Here is a 19,107-nt window from a genome sequence, read left to right as displayed (position 1 = left end):
CTTTTGACGGCGCTCGACGTTTCTGCGCAGGCGCGAGTAGAGCGGGCGCGAGAGAGAAAATCTGGGGGCTTTTGCTCCTTGAATATGTGACTCAGCCTAGGCACTACGGAGGGGGTTTCTTAGAGTGCGTTGTATTCGTTTGTCCCCTAGACATGCCGGCATTGCGGAGTGCGGTCGAGTTGGTTTATACGCTCCGCCGCTGGCTGCCCGTGCGGTGAGGCAGTGGGCGCGGACGCCGCTTGGTGATCGCTGTGTCTGAAGGGACAATGCTCTGACTGGTGTTGTATAAGTCGCGGGTCGCTTTTTTCGTCGCGACGATAGATCGGATTTTTTACAAGCACTGCTCCAGGAGGGCACATGTAACCGGCAAACGGAGGCCTCAGGAGAGCACCTGAGGTTATGTTAAAGCGGGCGGCGCAGGATCTCCGGGGCACCCAAGCGGTAGCGGAGGGGATCAAAGCTGTAAGCAGGGCGGCCCGTGGGTTGGGGCTCGCAGAGGCCCCAACCCACGGTCCGCCCTGCTTCTAGCTTTGATGTCCCCGCTACCGCTTTGGTGTCCTGGAGGCGCCGCCAATAATGCGAAATAATGACACGTTGTTTTCATTAGTAAAAACATGATCGAATAAATATGATTGCGTCGAGCCGCCAACTTGCGATGCTAAGTTCAGCACTACCGCGCCCCGCGACTTCTGCCGGCACGCCTAAGGACAAGCGCATACAACGCGCGCCAAGAAACTCCTCCGTAGTACCTAGGCAGAGTCGTATTTTCAAGGAGCAAAACTCCCCACATTTCGGAGAGATGCTGCCTGCTGATAGCCTACTCCGAGCCCTCTGCCTCCAGGCGGAAGGCGTGCCATCCGCTCAACACCAGCATGGCTAGCAACCCATTGAGGTCCCGCCGCCGCCGCCCGAGGGTGCTCCAGTGGAATGTAAACTCGCTGCGGCGACGGCGGGGCGAGCTGTGTGAGTACCTCCTACAGTGCGGCTTCGACGTACTCGCACTGCAGGAGGCATACGCCGTGGCCGAGAACCTACGGCTCCCCGGCTACATGGCCTACTCGGGCGCCACCACCTACTACACCACCTGCTACACTGCGGCACCCTGCCTAGATGGAGCCCACAAGCCAGGGAAGCCACACACGGCAATCTACGTCCACAGCACCGTGGCGCATGCTGTTCTACCTGTTGCTGACATCGCGGGTGGCACCTTGGAGTCATGCGCCGTCACGGTACGCCTTGGCAGCCAGGACACGGCTGTGGCGAGCATCTACATCCGTCCAGGAAAGCCATGGGATCCCTCCAGCCTCGTCTAGCTGGCTGTTCGCCTCGGTGGGCATGCAGTCCTGTGCGGTGACTTCAACGCACACCATACGGACTGGGGAAGCCGCAGCTGCACCAGCCGAGGCAAGGGCCTCACAGACGCCATCAGCCGAGCTGGTCTGCTGATCTTTAACACCGGGGAGCCCACCTACGTCCGCCGCGGAGCTCGCACGGCCATCGACCTCTCCTTCCCCACCGAGCAGTGCTCCTACTCTTGGGTCACAACTCCGGACACATGGGGGTCTTACCACTTCCCTATCGTGATCAGCCCCGGGTCTGGGAGAAGGCCATGTCAAGAACTTACCACGTCACAGACTGGTCCCTGTTCCGGAAGCACAGCAGCAAGTTGGACGGTGGCCGTGACTTCCTGAGCGCCATCCGCGGATTGTGCTCAGGTTGCCAACGTTCAGTGCTGCCCAACCAGATACCCCCACTCCGGACCTCCACCTGCTCAACTTCCGCGCCTCCAGGCGCCGTATGGAGCGCAGAGCAATCCAGACGGGCAAGGCAGAGCAGTGAACCGAGTACAGATGCGCGGATGCCCGCTGCAGACGCCAGGCCCCGCGCAGAAGGAGCCAGAGCTGGAGGAGGCTCTGCTCTGCCATTGAGGACAGGTCCAGGGGACGCCTGGCTTGGAGACTGCTCAAATCCCTCACCGGCAGGAGAGCAAGCCTACAACCTGTCCTCGTCACGGCCATCACGCTGGGCATCAGCGAAGAGGCCCTTGCGGAGCTCCTCGCCGACGAGTTCGCACCGGCTGTACGACGCACTGCAGCCATCCTGCCGGTAGGACAGCCTTTCGTCAGCCTGCCTAGCTGCCTGCACAACCACCACCCGGGGTGGACATCGAGCCAGGTTACGTCTATCTGCCCGGACCCGCTGACGCTGCACGAGCTCCAAGTGGCCCCGAAGAGGAGGAAGCGCCGCAGCGGACCAGGAGCCGACGGAGTGACGACCCGAATGCTCCGCAACCTGGCCACCAGCGAGCAGTAGCGCCTGCTCGACCGCTACAACGACATCTCGCGGTCAGGGCAGGTGCCGGAGTCATGGCGCACAGCCATCGTGGCCCCCATCCTGAAGGCCGGAAAGCCGGCTGGAAACGTGAGCTCCTACCGGCCGGTCTCCCTCACCTCCGCCGCTTGCAAGGTGATGGAGGCCATTGCTCTGGTCCGACTGGACTGGGTGGCCCGTGCCCATGGCTTCCTGGCCGACGAGCAGACGGGTTCCGGCGGCGCCGATGCACCGCGGACGAGGTCTGCGCGCTCGAAGAGGCCAAGGCCTGTGGTGACGCCGTGCTTCTGGTGCTTCTCGAAATCAAGGGGGCCTTCGACTGCCTGCCCCATCCAGTCGTTCAGCGGGCCCTGGACCTACTTGGCATCAACGGGAACCTGCGGCACTTCATCTCGTCGTTCCTGGAGGAACGTACCCTCAGGATATGAGTGGGCCGATCGAGGAGCTCACCTCGGCCGTTGGCAGCGGGCGTCCCACAAGGGTCAGCGGTGAGCCCTTTCCTGTTCGACCTGGCGCTCGCCCGGCTGCCTGCTGCCCTGCCGATCGACCCCCACTACCCCGTGAATGCCTCCATCTATGCGGACGACATCGCCCTGTGGGTGCGAAGTCCACCACACAGCCACCGCAGCGCGCGCTCGGCCCTGCAAAGAGCCCTCGACACCACCGCTGCTTACCTGAGCAGCATTAGCCTTGCCATCTCGGCAAGCAAGACGGAGGCCATTCTGCTCCACCCAAGAGCAGCCGCCCGACGCACAGCTACCAGGCTGCACCTGGAAGGCGTCCAGTTACCCTGGATCACGGAAGTGACGTACCTGGGGCTGCGCATTGATCACCGGCTGTCCTGGCTGCCTGCTGTCAAGACCCTGCATGTCCAGGTCCTCCGGGTCCGCAAGGCAGTCTCCCAGCTTCTTGCCCGAGGACAGGGCTGCACCACTAGGTGGGCTCTGCGGCTGTACGATGCAGCAGCCACCTCACGCCTGCGATACGCCCTCCCACTCATGGCACTACCACCTTCCCGTCTCAAGAAGCTGGAGCTGCAGCATCGTGCCGCGATTAGGCTCTGCCTGGGCGCTCCCCGCAGCTCTCAAGTCGCTGCAACTTTGGCCGAGGCGGTAGCAGGGCCCCTGTCACTCCTCCTCCTGCAACAGGGGCTACGCCATGTTGACCGCCTCCACCATGGCACAGACGGCAGTGCCCTGCTGTCCTGACTGCGCTCGCGGCCCCATTCACAAATGGGCAGACTCTGTGGGCTGTACGAGGAGGTGATTGGGAGGCCTCCAGCGAACAACGCACAGCTGCGTCCTCCCCAGAGACCACTGTTAGTATCGGCCTGCAGGAGTACTGCTCTGCAAAGCTATCTCAGCCCGCTGCAGGTGCTTCGATCGACCCGCGGTGGTGGCGGCCTTCAGAGAACCGGCGAAGATGACAGCGCTAACCGACCATGAACTTCCTTCGGAGAATTGGAGACCACGGCAGCGTTAATCCACCATGCGCCTTCTTCGCAGAGTCGGCGACGGCAGCAGGGCTGGCCACGTTTGGCGGACCGTGTATTGTTGATTGATTTGCCGTGGCCTTCATGGTCTCTTTGCAGCAAGAGCTTCTCTAATAAAAGGGTACTTTGCGGTACGTTTTTCTTCGGGCCCCAGGATTCGTCACAGTCTGCTGACACTCGTGGCGACTACCGGAGAAAGTCAGCTCTGGAATTAAGAGGCGCCGGCTGGGGTCGGGCGTGACCCAGGACCCGCTCAACTCGGGTTCTGGGAATCCAAAGTGCGTACGTGTGTGTGTGAGCCCTCCCCCTCAAAGGCGGTTCGACTACGCTCCAACGACTGTGCACCGTGACGTGGACGTGGACAACGACTACCGTGACGTCAATCTCGAGAGCACATCGTGTGGGCCGCTTTTCGCCTGAGAAGAAGTGGCCTATCAAAGCAAAATTTTTCAATTAGAAGGAAGTTGAACTGGTTCTGAGCCGCGGCCATAAGTTGAGGAACACTAACTTGAGCCTCTCGCGAGATTACTCGGAGCAGTTCGCGAAAAGCGACGGAAACTTCTCCAGTTCTCGCGAACTATGAAGAAAGACGGAGATCGAGTGCGTCTTGTTTTCAACAAGCTGCATTTGAACAATGACGTTTACGAGTCGAACATCAATGAAGGCCAGGCTGTTCTTGTTTCCCGGCGCAGGGATGAATGATGTTCCTCCTCCTTTGTTTCATTAAGCTCAGGTTCATCTACTAGCTCACCCGTAAAATTGCACTGTAGCACTGATTAAAACATTCTCTTTTTATACACCAACGCTAGAAGTGTTGTCGCTAATGGTATTGCACTCTCATCGCTCATCGATTCATTCCAGGCTTCTTTAGTGTTACTTACCGAGATCTGGCTTAACAACACCATACACTATAACAGCATCTTTACGAGTGAATCCACTTTCAAGTTTTTTCGATGTGATAGGCAACAGCGTAGAGGGGGCGTTGTGCTCATCGCGATAAAGGAAGAATTCATTGCCGCACCCATCATTATTGATTCTTTTCTTGAATGTATTTGGATTTCTTTGAAGGGTGCTGCATTAGGTGTTATCATTGGCGTTTTTCACCGTCCACCCGACATGTCTGGCGCGTTTTCCGATGAGTATCATCGAGTGCTGAGCGAGGTGTGCGCGCCTTTTCCGAGGTCGGCAATTATCATATTTGGCGATTTCAATTTTCCAAATATCGATTGGTCGACGCTCTCCGTATCGGCCACGGATGCGGCCGCACATACATTTCTCAGCACTTGTCTTGACTTTTCATTAACCCAACTTATTATTCAACCAACACGATCCACGAAAACTTCTGCCAATATACTAGACTTGGTTTTTACTAATAATCCTCATATATTTTCCGACATAACTCATGAAGCAGGCATCGCTGACCATGATGGTATAACTGGATGCATTAACTTTTGCGTGAGCAAAAGAATAATTACCAAAAAGAAAATAAGATGTTACGGTAAAGCCAATTTCGACGCAATTAACAATGAATTAACAACATTTTCAGGTCAATTTCTGCATGATTTTCAATCACGTTCCATTGAACAAACTGGGTCCTCTTTAAAGGCACCCTCAGTTAATTCATTGACACTTACATTCCTATGTTATCCATTTCCTGCAAAAGCAGTTCTCCTTGGTTTACCAACAAGCTTCGGCGGCTTAATAACAAAAAGAAGAGACTTTACAGGCAGGCAAAGCTGACTGGTCTAGCGAGTGCCCATGATAAACACAAAGCGTGTGAAAAGGCTTATAAGGCATTTCTAAAATCTACTCGCCATAACTTCTTTTCTCATGATTTACCAGCCATGCTAAAAAATAATACTCTTCGCTTTTGGCGTGTGGTGAACCCTGCAATTCGCACTGACATCATTCTTACTGATTCTTATGGTGTCCCTATCCCCGATTCAGATTGTGTTCAACTTCTTAATGGTACGTTTGTAACAATTTTCACTCATGAAAACGTTAACTCATTGCCAACTTTAAAGACATTAGTGGGAATCACAATGCATGAGGTAGTCATCAGTGAGGCTGGTGTTTTATCTCTACTAACCAATCTTAAAATGTCATCTAGTGCCGACCATCTAGGTTTCAATAATAAAATTTTAAAGAATATATCGCATAGTATTTGTTCTATGTTAACCGCACTATTTTCGCAGTCACTATCAACTGGTGCTATTCCTAATGACTGGCGCATTGCCAAAATAATACCCATTTTCAAATCAGGTGATCGTGCTTCTCCCCTTAATTATCGTCCCATCTCCTTAACCAGCACTATTTGTAAATTACTCGAACATATCATACACAGTCAAGTCATCAACTTCCTTGAAGACCATAACATTATTTTTAAGCATCAGCACGGTTTTCGCAAGGGCTACTCATGTGACACCCAACTTGCCGGATTTATTAACGACATACATGCACTAATAGACGCCGGGTTCCAAGTTGACGCAATATTTTAGAATTTTCTAAGGCATTTGACCGTGTTCCACACCATAGGTTGTTACTTATACTTTCACAGCTTAACATTCACCCTACTATAATTACATGGATCACCGATTTTCTCTCATCTAGAATAGAGTTTACATCAGTTAACAATTCCAACTCATGTTATGCTGATGTTACGTCTGGCGTTCCACAAGGCAGCGTACTTGGACCTTTACTCTTTCTAATTTATATTAATGATTTACCCAGTTGCGTGTCATCCAAAATCAGACTATTTGCAGACGATTGTGTAGTTTATCGATGTCTAACAAGTAACACTGATAGCCACTTACTACAAACTGACCTGGACGCAATAAGTGCATGGTGTTCTAATTGGTTAATGCCGTTATATATTTCCAAAACTAAACTCATGTCTTTCACCAACAGGCCACGAATTCCAACCACCTACTCCCTTGATAACAACGCTGTGTAACTCGCAACTACTTACAAGTACCTTGGCATCAGTCTTCAGTCTAACTTATCACGGAATAATCATATTAATCTTACCCTTGCCTCTCCAAACCGTACTCTCGGGCTTATTAAACATAACTTAAAAGAAGCCCCAATGCATGTTAAAAAACTAGCATACACAGCATTAATCCGTCCTAAACTAGAATACGTGTCTGCCATCTGGGATCCCGAACAAACTTATATCATCAGTAACATCGAAGCCTTGCAGAACCGTGCTGCGCGATTTATATTTTCAGATTATTCACGTTGCACCAGCGTCACCTCGTTAAAAAATAAAGCCGAGTTCGACAACTTACCACTTCGCTGTAAAATTTCTCGCCTAGCACTTTTCCATAAGCTTTATCACCATCCATCACTTCACGATGATTTCTTTCAGTCACCACCAGTTATTTTTCCACGCCGTGACCATCCATACAAAGTCAAACGCATTAACTGCCAGTCATCCCATTATGCATATTCGTTCTTACCACGCACAATAACTGAATGGAACGCCTTACCATCAGTCATTGCCACGGAGCCAGACTTGTCTAAGCTTCAACATTTAATTCGCTCACGACTTATCGACTAATCTTATTATTATTCTTTGGGACTTTTACAGTGTTTTCGATGTTTGTGGGTGTTTTTCATTACAGTTGACTTATGTTCTCCTAATATGTACTAATGTTTTCTCTGCAATAATTGTGACCTAATAATCTTGTATATTACCTATGTTTCACTGTATTATTACTTCTGTTACATTCTCTTGGTTTTAGTATGTACAAACTATTAGCAGTGCCTGTGATCGCCCCCCCCCCCCATGTAATACCCTCGTAATGAGGGCCTTTGGGGGTAATTTGAATAAATAAATAAATATACGGTCCGATTGGACTAAGGTTGGACACCAGTTTTCCCTCCCCTAGGTATCTAGGGATGACAGAGGCTTTTTAAGCAGCAGTTTGTCGGCTGCTAGAGTGTGCGTGTGCTCGTGAGCAGTGTGCTGGGTGTGCTTGGAGCTTCGTGATCGTGTGCTGCATGCTTCGTCTTGCGTGCTCCATTTGGGAGTCACGCTAGACTGTCGAATGTATCTCTTGTTTTGATGCAAATATGTAAATAAATCCCGCACACCTAGTTCCTCCCAAGTTCCTCCCTACGACCTCCAACTCTGACACCACTCATACCCATCACCACAGAGCTGCCCGGCGTTTGCAAACGGCGCTCCCCGACTTGTGCCCTTCAGCAGACGGCTGCCTCCCTCTTGCATGAGGACCACGGAGGACACCTGCAGGTCTACGTTGACGGCTCGGTGATGCCGGACACAGGCTCGTCGACTGCGGCCTGCGTGGTGCCCGCCTTGCGGAAGAGCAGGCAGTGTCGCCTCCCCGACCATGCGACGTCAGCAGCAGCAGAGGCAGCAGGCCTCCACCTGGCTGTGGACTTACTCGCGGAGGAGCTGCCAGCGACCCAAATGACCATCTACTGCGACTCCAAGGCGGCACTTCTCAGCCTGCAGCGGCCAAAAAAGGGCCAACCTTGGGGTCGCCCTGCTCTCGACAAGGCTGATGGCGCTCCAGGAGACCTGCAATGGCTTCTAGCCCACGTAGGAATACAGGGCAACGAGGAAGCTGATGTACTGGCAAAGCGCGCCCACCCCTGCGTGGTCCCGCCCAGCCTGGCAGCGACAGCCAATGACTTCACAAGCCACAGGCTGCGACGCCATCTGCTGGCCTGCCATCTGGACAAGCGGATGTCCTTGGGCCGCCCTCTGCGACCACTTCCACAGCGCGGCCTCGCACGCAGGGAGACCTCCCTCCTGCTGCAACTGAGGATTAGCTGCTGCTGGAGGGGTGCTCGCAGCCACCGGCACGGCCTCATCGCCTCTCCATCCTGCGCCTCCTGTGGGGAGCCCGAGACCCTGGAGCACCTCCTGCTGGCCTGCCCTGCTTACCTGCAGCAGCGTGGCCGCCTCCTGCAGGAGTTCCGACGCCTGGGGCTTCCTTCTGCACGGCAGGAAGACATCCTCTTCCCTGGTCGCAACGAGCTACCAGCCCTCCTAAGTGTCGTCGAGTACCTCGACTCGTTGGGGCTCTCGGCGAGACTCTAGGATTTTCTGCAAAGACGGATAGCCTCACGGCTATCCAGACCACTCTAGGCTACTCGACCTGCCCCAACCATCTGGCTCCTGCTGAATCACCGCCCCCTGGCCTTTCACCAGATTACCATTCCTGTCGGACCCAGTAGGCCCTTCCTGCCGGTCTGCTCAGCCGTTGCCATGGGGACACTTTAACCCCCTACTCTCCTATCTCCTTTGCTCCCACTATCTCCCCCATCCCTGTTAACGCTGAGCCATGCTCCCGCAAGGGCTGCAGAAAATAGCGTCAACCTTTCCTCTTCCCTTCACTTCTTTATTTCCATCACTGATGGAAATAAAGAAGTTATTATTATTAAGAACCATTTCTCTCTCTTATCCACGAGCGACGAGTTCAGCAAGGGAGTATCGACTAAGGCTGAGGTGGCGAGGGAAGGGCTAGCAGAGACAGCCCAGTCGGCTGGGGCCGCTAAAGCTGAGGCAGACATAGAGCGCGCGTTCGAGGCCCGAAGACCAATTATCTGCTTCTGTTGCAGAAAGGAAGGCCATATTTCCTCAAATTGCAAGGAGCAAATCGCGTTCGCCAGCATTAGCCAGTCGGACGAAAATCTGAGGCTGCTCGAGCCATATATGCAGGATGTTGTAGTAAACGGAAAAAGGTGCAAGGCACTTCGTGATTCAGCCGCCACCATGGCCGCCTCATCCATTCTGTGTTTCTCCCGGAGACTATACAGGGAAATGCGCCTGGATCAGACAAGTCGCAGAAGAGCAGAGCGCGTGCTTGCCACTTGCCAAGGTAACCCTCGAAGGCACGTTTGGAAGGTTGCAAACGGAGGCAGCCGTGAGTCCAAGTTTACCCAAACACTTTTCATATATTTTTTTCAAACAAATCAGAGCAGCTTTTAAAAAAGGAGGGCCGGTCGTTCTCTGCCAGTGTCACTTGCATGGCATTAACGCGACCGCGGTCAGGCGCCCTCTCAATGAAACGTTAAAGCTTATCTTCAAATGAGGAACTTACTGACAATGCAACGTCCTCACATCGGCAGTCTAGGCCTGGAGATACGGCCGATGAAAAGCAGATGACTCAGACTTGTGATGGATCAATTACCGGATCATTGACAGTGGGTGAGGAGCCTTTCGAGACTCGGGAAAATGGGGCACTTAGTGCTGAAGTGGAAGGTTCACTGCTTAGACCCGCATCTTTTTGCTGGGAGCAGTTTAGTAGGGTTGAACGAGAGGCGCTTATCGCGGCACAGAAAAGTGACCCTTCGCTAACTGTGCTGCAGGCTAATGTAAATGAAGGAGTGGCCCGAAAGAACATCTCTTTCTACACTAGGTCAGGTATCAAGTACCGGAAATATCAGGATTTCAAGGGTCGGACGTACAACCTACTACTCGTGCCAGAAAAGTATACCGACCACAGCTTTTAGAGTTAGCGCATCTGAATGTTTGGGCGGGTCACTTCGGTATCCAGAAGACAAAGGCTAGGCTAGCGCAAGATTTCTATTGGCCAAGATGCTGGAAAGAGGTTGAAACACTTGTTCGGTCATGCGACGCATGTCAGCAATTTGGTAAACCCAGTGACAAGTGACAGAATTTCACTCGGAGCGAGACAGGGCAAAATATAAATTTTCTTCGATCGCCTCAGCTGTGCCTTGCCTGCCCGAATCACTGTTAAGAATTGCTTTGCAATCTATTCCTTAGCTGTTAATTCTCTTTGAATGTGTCATCTTTGAGAGCACTATTTTATACGTCTGTATCCCGGGCTATTTATCGGATGCGTGTTTTGTGTTTAGTACAACAACCATAGTGGTGCTGTTGAGAGCACGGGGGGGGGGGGGGGGGGGGGGGGGAGTGTTGAACGTTTGTTTTCATGGAGTTTGGTCTGGCGTTGTGGAGAGCATTACGAGGGTGCTCACTTTCACCGAAGTGATTGGGGTTGATTTTCGATCAATCCGTGAGTTTTCTCAGATCCAAGCAAAGGAAAGACCAGCGGATAAAAAGGCGGCAAAGCCATTTCCTTGGCCCCATCAAGGACGTCACCCACTCAGCACATCGCATACGTCGAGCCGCGTCGAACAGCTCGACTTCTGGATGTATTATCTGGCGGCGGGGGTGCTGTCATGCCATACGACGAGCACCACGTGGCGACCACGAGGCGACTTGGAGCTGCCGTACTACATGCACCACGTGGCTACCACGAGGCGACGAGAGCTCCCACTTCTCCGTGACGAATCAAGAATTTGACACGGGAGGCGACTTCAAGAAGCGCGCAGCCTTCTCCGCGACGAATCAAGAATTCGACGCGGGCGAGGTCACCACCCTGACCCGCCTGGTTCCTGTCGACGAGAACTCGCCGAAACCGGTTCCTGCCGACGAGGGGTCGCCGAAGGGATTTAAGGCAGAACCGGCCCATTGTGAGAAGAGCGAGCCGCTTGCAGCCGCCCAGTCGGTCTGATGCGCTCCTACTGCTACATGTACGCTGTCATCCACTATCTGTAAATATTGTATGAAGCTTTTCGTTCCTTCTTCGTCTGCGGAAAGAGTCCGTCTTTCGTCCTCAACCCCGAAGACACAATAAGGGGCATCGGTCACGGTGGGAGGAGTGACGCTAGAAATCGGAAGTGATGCCGTATCATCGAACATGGTAGCCGGGAGAACGCAATCGAAAGCTTTAGAGATCCACAGGCACTCGCCGCAGAGTAGGGATGATGGGCTGCCGGACGGATTGCACACGTAAAGGGCAGCAGAACCGTCGCAAAAAGTAACGACAGCAAACGGAAGCAGAAAGTTTCGGCAGCTCGCACAAGTGGCCGACGGCGTAAACAGAACAGATGAGTTCGCAGCAGAGTTACATGACACAGGGACCAGAGCAGCGGAGAAAGGTGCGATGTCGTTGTCAGAGGCGGCAACAACTTTAAGAGAATAGTGGTCGTCAGGGTCAAAGCACGGCACTGATATGTAAGTTCGGCACGAGTGCAGTCGACAAGAGTGTGATTGACTGATAGGAAATTCTATCTAAGAATGTAGTCATGCGAAGAACGAGATAGGACGGCAGATTCGACAACATATATAGTGCTTTGAATGATGATCCGGGCTGTGCACAATGCGGAAGGCTGAATGCGATACGAGGCTGCAGTGCGCAGAGAGAGAGCGGTAAGTGAAGGGGTCACTTTGTTCAAATTGCGGCATAGCTTCCAACTAATAATAGAAACGGCGGCTCCGGCGTCAATAAATGCGCGTACGGTGACGCCATCTACGACAGTTCAATTTCGTTCGTAGGGGGAAAATGAGGCCTTGAAATGTTCGACGTAAACGCAGTTCTTGCCTCTGGAACTGCGACATTTAGTTTTCCTCTCGGGCTAGGCTGGGTTGGCGAATCATTGGGAAAATGGATCGGCAACGTGGGGAAGGCGACCGGTGTGAATGGAAGGGGTGCTGGAACACGAGTCCGGAGGAAGATTAGACGAGTCATGACGCGGAAGTCTAACAGGCATGTAGCTTGAGGCCCCCACTGTCAGGTAAACGGAAGCTGCGAAGGCGGCAGAATTGTGCTATGTCCCCGCAGGGGCGTCTGCGTCAGCAGGCGTTTGGTGTGTTGCGACACCACGTATCCGAGCACACGAGGGTTGGACCCTCCCGCGTGTGGCCGTGCGCGGCTTAGCCGTGTCTGGAGAAAGGGGGATCCTGGGGGTTGAGCCGATGCTGGGTGCTTGGACCTTTAAGGCCCCCCGGCGGAGGCAACACGCCTCTTTGGCCTCTGCTTCACACAGACGGCACCCCCGGACTGACCCACCCGGGGGAAATCGGCAGTCGCCTTTTCCTGTCCCCCTCTCCATCTATAATCTTTCTTCTGCACCTTTCCTTCTCTCCACTCCTTTCCTTCTTTTTTTCCATTCTAATTTCCTGGCGGCGAGGGTTAACCTTGTGTGGCTAATCAGCCTTGGTTAAACCATGTACGGTTATAGCGGTGGCGTACAGCTGGCGTGCGCAAGTCTTGAGATACAAGCCTTGTGGCGTCCCCATGTTGGGCTCGGTGGTGGGCGGCTGGCGCTGCTGCCGAAGACAAATGCTTTTTATGGCTACTCCTTCCATTTCCCTAACTGATCGTCCTCTAAAAAGGGGGCGCAACGAAGCAACCACTCGATTTTTCTTCAAGAGCTATGACAACTTTGCGAAGTACCATGTGATCCACAGTGACGACAATATAACAGCCAGAAAACTATTTCCCTTCAAAGTTTCGAAGTGCCTAAGAGACACATTAGGCACAGGATTTAAAGCTACAAGGATGGCTAGTGGCGACATCCTTCTGGAACTGAAAGAAAAAGAGCAACTTAAAAAGCTTTCAGATCTCAAATTCATTGGTGACATAGCAGTAACTGTCACGGCGCACCGTTCGATGAACAGTGTTCGTGGGGTGATCTCTGATGAAGACATGCTTGACCTTAGTGATGAAGAATTGCTTGAAGGTTTTGCAGAATAAAATGTGACCAAATTTCGAAGAATCATGATCCGTCGGAATGACACTGAAATTCCCACAAAACATGTTATCCTAACATTAGGCTCCACCACACTACCAGACTCAGTCGAAGCAGGCTATGTGAAAATCCTTGTGAGGCCTTATATCCCCAATCCTAGACGTTGTTTCAAATGCCAGAGGTTCGGGCACAGCTCTCAGACATGCAGAGGAAAGCTAACGTGTGCCAAATGCAGTTCTAACGATCATCCATCTGATAATTGTAATGCTGAATCACACTGCACGAACTGTGAAGGGGATCACCCTGCATTGTCACGGTCATGCCCAATCTGGAAAAAAAAGAAAGAAATTATTGCCCTTAAGATCAATGAAAACATCACATTCTCTGAAGCGCGAAGGCGATTTACATTTCCTGGCAACCAAAGTTTTGCCGCTGTGACGAGGCAGGGGGCACTCTCACAACGGCCTAAAGAGCCCGCCCTGGTCACACGCAGTGAACCACGGGGGACTTCTTCTGCCCCCACAGAGGCAGGACCCAGTGCTGCCAAATCCAACAACACGCAGACCTTGCTCTTGCAGGGCTGCGTTACTGTGCAAAAACCGAGACCTGATACACGTCTCCCAGAGCGTCGTGACCCCGCCTCCACCGCCTCTGAGAAGGAGATGGAGGTTGACGCAAGTACATCGGTGCCAGCGGCACCAAAAAACAAGGCTTGAGGGACGTAAAAAAGAAAAAACCCTCGAATAATTCCACCAAAACCAAAATAACATTATCACTCTAAACAGAACACTCCCAAAAACACCTTTGTCATAATGGGTGTTCGATATTGCAATGGAATGCCAGAGGGCTTTTGCATAACCTAGATGACGTCAAAGAACTGCTATCTACGTATAAGCCTAGAGTGTTCTGTGTTCAGGAGACGCACTTAAAATGAAGTGACTCGAACTTTCTAAATCAGTTTGGAATTTTTCGGAAAGACCGTGATGATGGACATGCTGCATCAGGTGGCGTGGCAATAATAATATCAAAGACTGTTGCATGCCAAAATCTCCAACTTAACACACCTTATGAAGCATAGCCGTACGAGCTATTTTGCTTAATAGGCTTATTACTGTATGCTCTTTGTACATTTCACCAGACAAGCGGCTCGACATTATTGAGTTTGAAAAACTAATAGACCAGCTTCCTGAACCGTATATTGTGGTTGGTGATTTTAATGCTCATAGTGGACTTTGGGGGGACTCACGCTGTGATGCAAGAGGCCGGGTAATTGAAAAATTTCTTCTATCCTCTGCAGCATCCCTGTTTAACAAAAAGTTCCCGACTTATTATAGCACTACACATAACGCCTCCTCCTCAATAGATCTGGCGGTTGGTTCTGCAACACTTCTGCCATGGTTTGAATGGAGAGCTCTCACAGACTCCTTTGGAAGCGACCATTTTCCAGTTCTCTTAGAGGCGATACATACGTGTGACCCACCTGTAAATCCAAAAGAATGGGAGCTAAATGCTGCAAACTGGGCAGAATTCAAAGAGCTCGCATGTATGTCCCTTGAATCCGTAAGGCAGCTTGGTATTGACGGAATGACCGCCTATATAACTGAACACATCATCCATGCCGCAAAACAATCGATACCACAAACCTCTGGTAAAATAGTGAATCCTAAGCCCTGGTGGAATGAAGAGTGCAAGCAAGCACGAAAAGAACAAAACAAAGCGTGGCATACATTTTCCAAATATCCAACAGAAGAAAACCTTATAGATTTCATACGTGCAAAAGCAAATGGAAGACGTATTCGTTGGGAGCCCAAGAGAGCTAGTTGGAGAAACTATATCGGCTCAATAAACTCATACAAAGATAGCCAGAAAGTGTACAGTAGGGTTCGAAGGCTGAAGGGGAATACCACACTACCCTTGCCCGTGGTAAATGACTGTGCTACTACATTAGAAGGGCAAGCAGATTCTTTGGGCGAACACTTTGAGCACATATCGAGCTGCGCGAATCACACAAAAGCATTCCTCACATATAAAAATTTAGCTGAGTCAATACCCTTCTCCTTCCGAAAATCCCATAGAGATGGGTACAATTGCCCATTCACAATGCAAGAATTAAAAATAGCTTTGCGCAACTGCAAAAACTCTGCGCCAGGATTAGACAGTATTAATTACGAGATGGTCAAGCACCTACCCGAGGAAACACTTGAATGCCTCTTATACCTGTTCAATAACATTTTCTGCAGTGGTCGATTGCCGTCGTGTTGGAAGGAAGCTATAGTAGTACCAATACTAAAGCATGGAAAAGACCCCTCTTGCGTACAGAGCTACAGACCTATCGCTCTAACAAGCTGTGTATGTAAAGTGTTTGAAAAAATGACAAACCGCCGATTAATGTACTTTTTGGAATACAATGAAATTCTGGATCCCCGCCAAGCCGGTTTTAGACCAGAAAGGTGCACAACAAATAGCCTAGTCCTACTTGAGAGTTATATACGAGACGCATTTATTCGTAAACAATACTGTCTATCAGTATTTCTTGATCTTTTCTTGATTTCTTGATCTTGAGCTTATGACACTACCTGGAGGTATGGCATATTGCAAGACCTCGCGTCGTATGGCGTGTCAGGCAACATGTTTAACATAATAAAAAGATACCTGCCCGAACGAAAGTACAGAGTAAGGGTGGGAACTGCAATGTCGAGTGTCTTTGTGCAAGAAAACGGTGTACCACAAGGAGGAGTGCTCAGCTGTACACTATTCTTAGTTAAAATGAACACACTACAAAAAACACTCCCACCATTTATATCCTACTCAGTCTATGTAGATGATATACAGATAAGTTTTAAATCATGCAATCTGTCCATATGCGAGAGGCAGATTCAGCTGGGAGTGAACAGGCTTACAAAATGGGCTGACAAGAATGGCTTTCGCTTTAATGAAGAAAAGACGACATGCGTGTTATTTTCTCGGAAAAGAGGCATGAATCCTGAACCGAATATTACGATGAACGGATATGTGCTTAGTGTAAAAAAGGAGCAGAAATTTCTTGGCATTATATTGGATGATAAGCTCTCGTTTGTACAACATATAAAAAACATAAAAATGAAATGTTTAAAAAATATGAACATCCTCAAAATTCTTTCGCACCAGTCGTGGGGAACTGACAAGAAATTCTTGCTCTCGCTTTATAACAGTTTGATTAGAACACGTATAGATTACGGGAGCATCGTTTACCAATCAGCTTCACGTTCTGTTTTAAAAATTCTGGATCCTGTACATAACCTTGGTATGCGACTAGCCCTAAGTGCATTCCGTACTAGCCCTGTTGCAAGTTTGCACGTAGAAGCTAATCAGTGGAACCTAGATTGACAATGTAAGTAGTGTAATTTTATGTACGTACTTAAGATTAGTTCCAACCGAGAACACCCGTGTTACAAAATGATGAAGAGCGCAGAAACGCAAACCCTCTTTGCAAAGCGGCCAACATTAGCAAAGCCATTTCTACTGAAAGCACTGTCGCCATGTCAAGAAAACAACATATTGCTGTCGGAAGTTCACCTGCATAACACTAACGAGTTAGTAGCACCATGGGAATCAGTCACCATACATTGTGACTTCTCGTTCACAGAAACAAACAAAAAGCATACACCCCAAGAAGCTGTAAAACAACACTTCTTATCACTACAGAGTAAGTACAAGTGTCTAGAATTTTACACTGATGCTTCAAAAACTGCTGAAACATCATGTGCTGCAATTGGTCCAGATTTTGCAGCCCATTTAAGATTAAACAAATACACAAGTATCTTCACTGCTGAAGCTCATGATATACTCCTCGCAGTTAAAGAAATAACAATAAAACAGATCAATCAATCGATAATATACACAGATGCCTTAAGTGTGGTCCGGTCGATACACCTAGAAAAACAAAGAAAGAATCCAGTGATAAACACTCTCTCTCATCAGCAGCTTATCCTGAGCCTACATGAGAGGGCTACATATTATAATCTGCTGGGTACCGGGCCATACTAGTATACCTGGTAATGAATCGGCAGACGCAAATGGGGCTTTAGCAGGACTAAGGGCCCAAATAGACGTAAGTTATGTTCCATATACAGATATGAAACCTGTCGTTCGAGGAATACTGCGTCACGCATGGCAAGAAGCTTGGGACACAGAAAATAATAACAAACTTCACATCATCCAACCCTACATTACCCAAGCACCTGTATACCGGCATAGACAGGAGGAAGTAATCATGTCGAGACTGAGGATAGGACACACACATGCAACACGCTCATACTTGCTAACCGGTATTGATCCACCGGTCTGCATTAGATGTGGAAGTCAACTCACAGTCATACATGTTCTTATACAATGTCCTGGCATGGAAGCCACGCCAAAAAAATACTTTCCTCAACTTTACCGCAGCAATTTACCTATGCACCCTGCTTCAAAAATACCGAACACCTTCCGAATACCTTAAAATACCGAACACTATGCGTATGGTTCTCGGTGGACCAAGCGTCTCACGTTTTCTTCAATATTCATTCGGTAGCCACATTAGGTGCCCAAAGTAGGCATTGGATTGGGGCCAACATACTCTCCTTTACGTTTTTTTTTTTTTTTCATTTCAGTGCCCCCGCCCCACAAAAGGAAAAAAAAGATAGATTGTTGCGGCGCAGCGAACTGTCGCACAGTGACAGTTTGTTACTTCTTTTGCGGAAAGTAATCGGCCACGGCACGTTTCGGCTGCCGGATATTATTATTATATTATTGTGATAGCAATTATATGAAGACTCCAGGCGCATTCCTGCTGTTGCCGTAGCCCTCATGTTTCGTATGAAGTCTCAGGGCAATAACGTCGTGCCCGCGCGCCGCATGCTGTATGTGCGAGTGAAAGACTAGGGGGGGGGGGGGGGGGGGGAATGGGTGAGCCGACGATGGTGGCTCAGTCTTGCGTGCGCAAAGGAGAAAAGCGGGGAGCAAGCGCGCCGCCTTCAGTCGCACGCGATACATCGGATGGAGAGGATGGAATGGGGGCGGGATCCAGGATTCTGTGAATCTGTGATTGCGCTACGTGTTTATTTGCCTTGTTTGACGCATTATATACAGTGACTCTTTCTTAGATACGTATATTTATTGGAGACTTATACGTATATTTAAATATCTTGTTGCGAGGTTTTGTGTATACGTGCAGTGAACTTTCTTTCCAGTGACAATTTTTCGTCCTTTATCAAGCATTTGTATATTCTATTGTATCTTCGCATTTCTAATGAACGAGGGCGAGTTAAATGAAAGTGAGCCTACCCACCCCGCGCAATAATGGTTCGGTTCATTATCTGCGAGGCATGCGCGTAGCACACAGGCACCTTTCATTTACAAAAGTGACACGCATATGCCAGGGTAAATGTTCTTTAATGCTCTCATACACTGGATTGAACATGGTTGTGTGACGTAATGGACAATTCAGAAGTTGAGCAGCGGGGTGTCGTGAATGTTTTGACAGCTGAAGGTGTTTCCCAAAAGGAAATTATTCGCCGTATGGCTGCCGTGTACGTTGAACATTGCATTTCATTGGCCACTGTGAAGCATTGGAGCAAACGGTTGAAAAACGACGTGAAAGTTGCAAAGACGATCCAAGACCGGGCCAAGGCCATCGGGCAATCACCCCCAACACAAGAGCAAAAGTTGATGAACTGATGAGACAAGAACGGAGGATAAGTATCGATGAACTGGCAAAACGTGTGATCAAT

At 50.1% G+C, this 19,107-nt stretch overlaps 1 protein-coding gene across 1 annotated transcript; it reads left to right on the top strand.

Moving 5' to 3' along the window:
• Positions 1 to 2,366: 2,366 nt before the first annotated feature.
• On the top strand, positions 2,367 to 14,073 carry LOC126543295 (uncharacterized). Its single transcript, XM_050190424.1, has 4 exons — positions 2,367 to 2,742; positions 2,797 to 3,510; positions 7,984 to 8,857; positions 13,851 to 14,073. The coding sequence occupies exons 1-4, from the start codon at positions 2,367 to 2,369 to the stop codon at positions 14,071 to 14,073; spliced, it is 2,187 nt and encodes a 728-aa protein (XP_050046381.1).
• Positions 14,074 to 19,107: the final 5,034 nt, after the last annotated feature.

This window comes from Dermacentor andersoni, chromosome 1 (assembly GCF_023375885.2).
Source record: "Dermacentor andersoni chromosome 1, qqDerAnde1_hic_scaffold, whole genome shotgun sequence".
Lineage (NCBI taxonomy): Eukaryota > Metazoa > Arthropoda > Arachnida > Ixodida > Ixodidae > Dermacentor > Dermacentor andersoni.
This window is presented reverse-complemented; position numbering and strand designations above follow the sequence as displayed.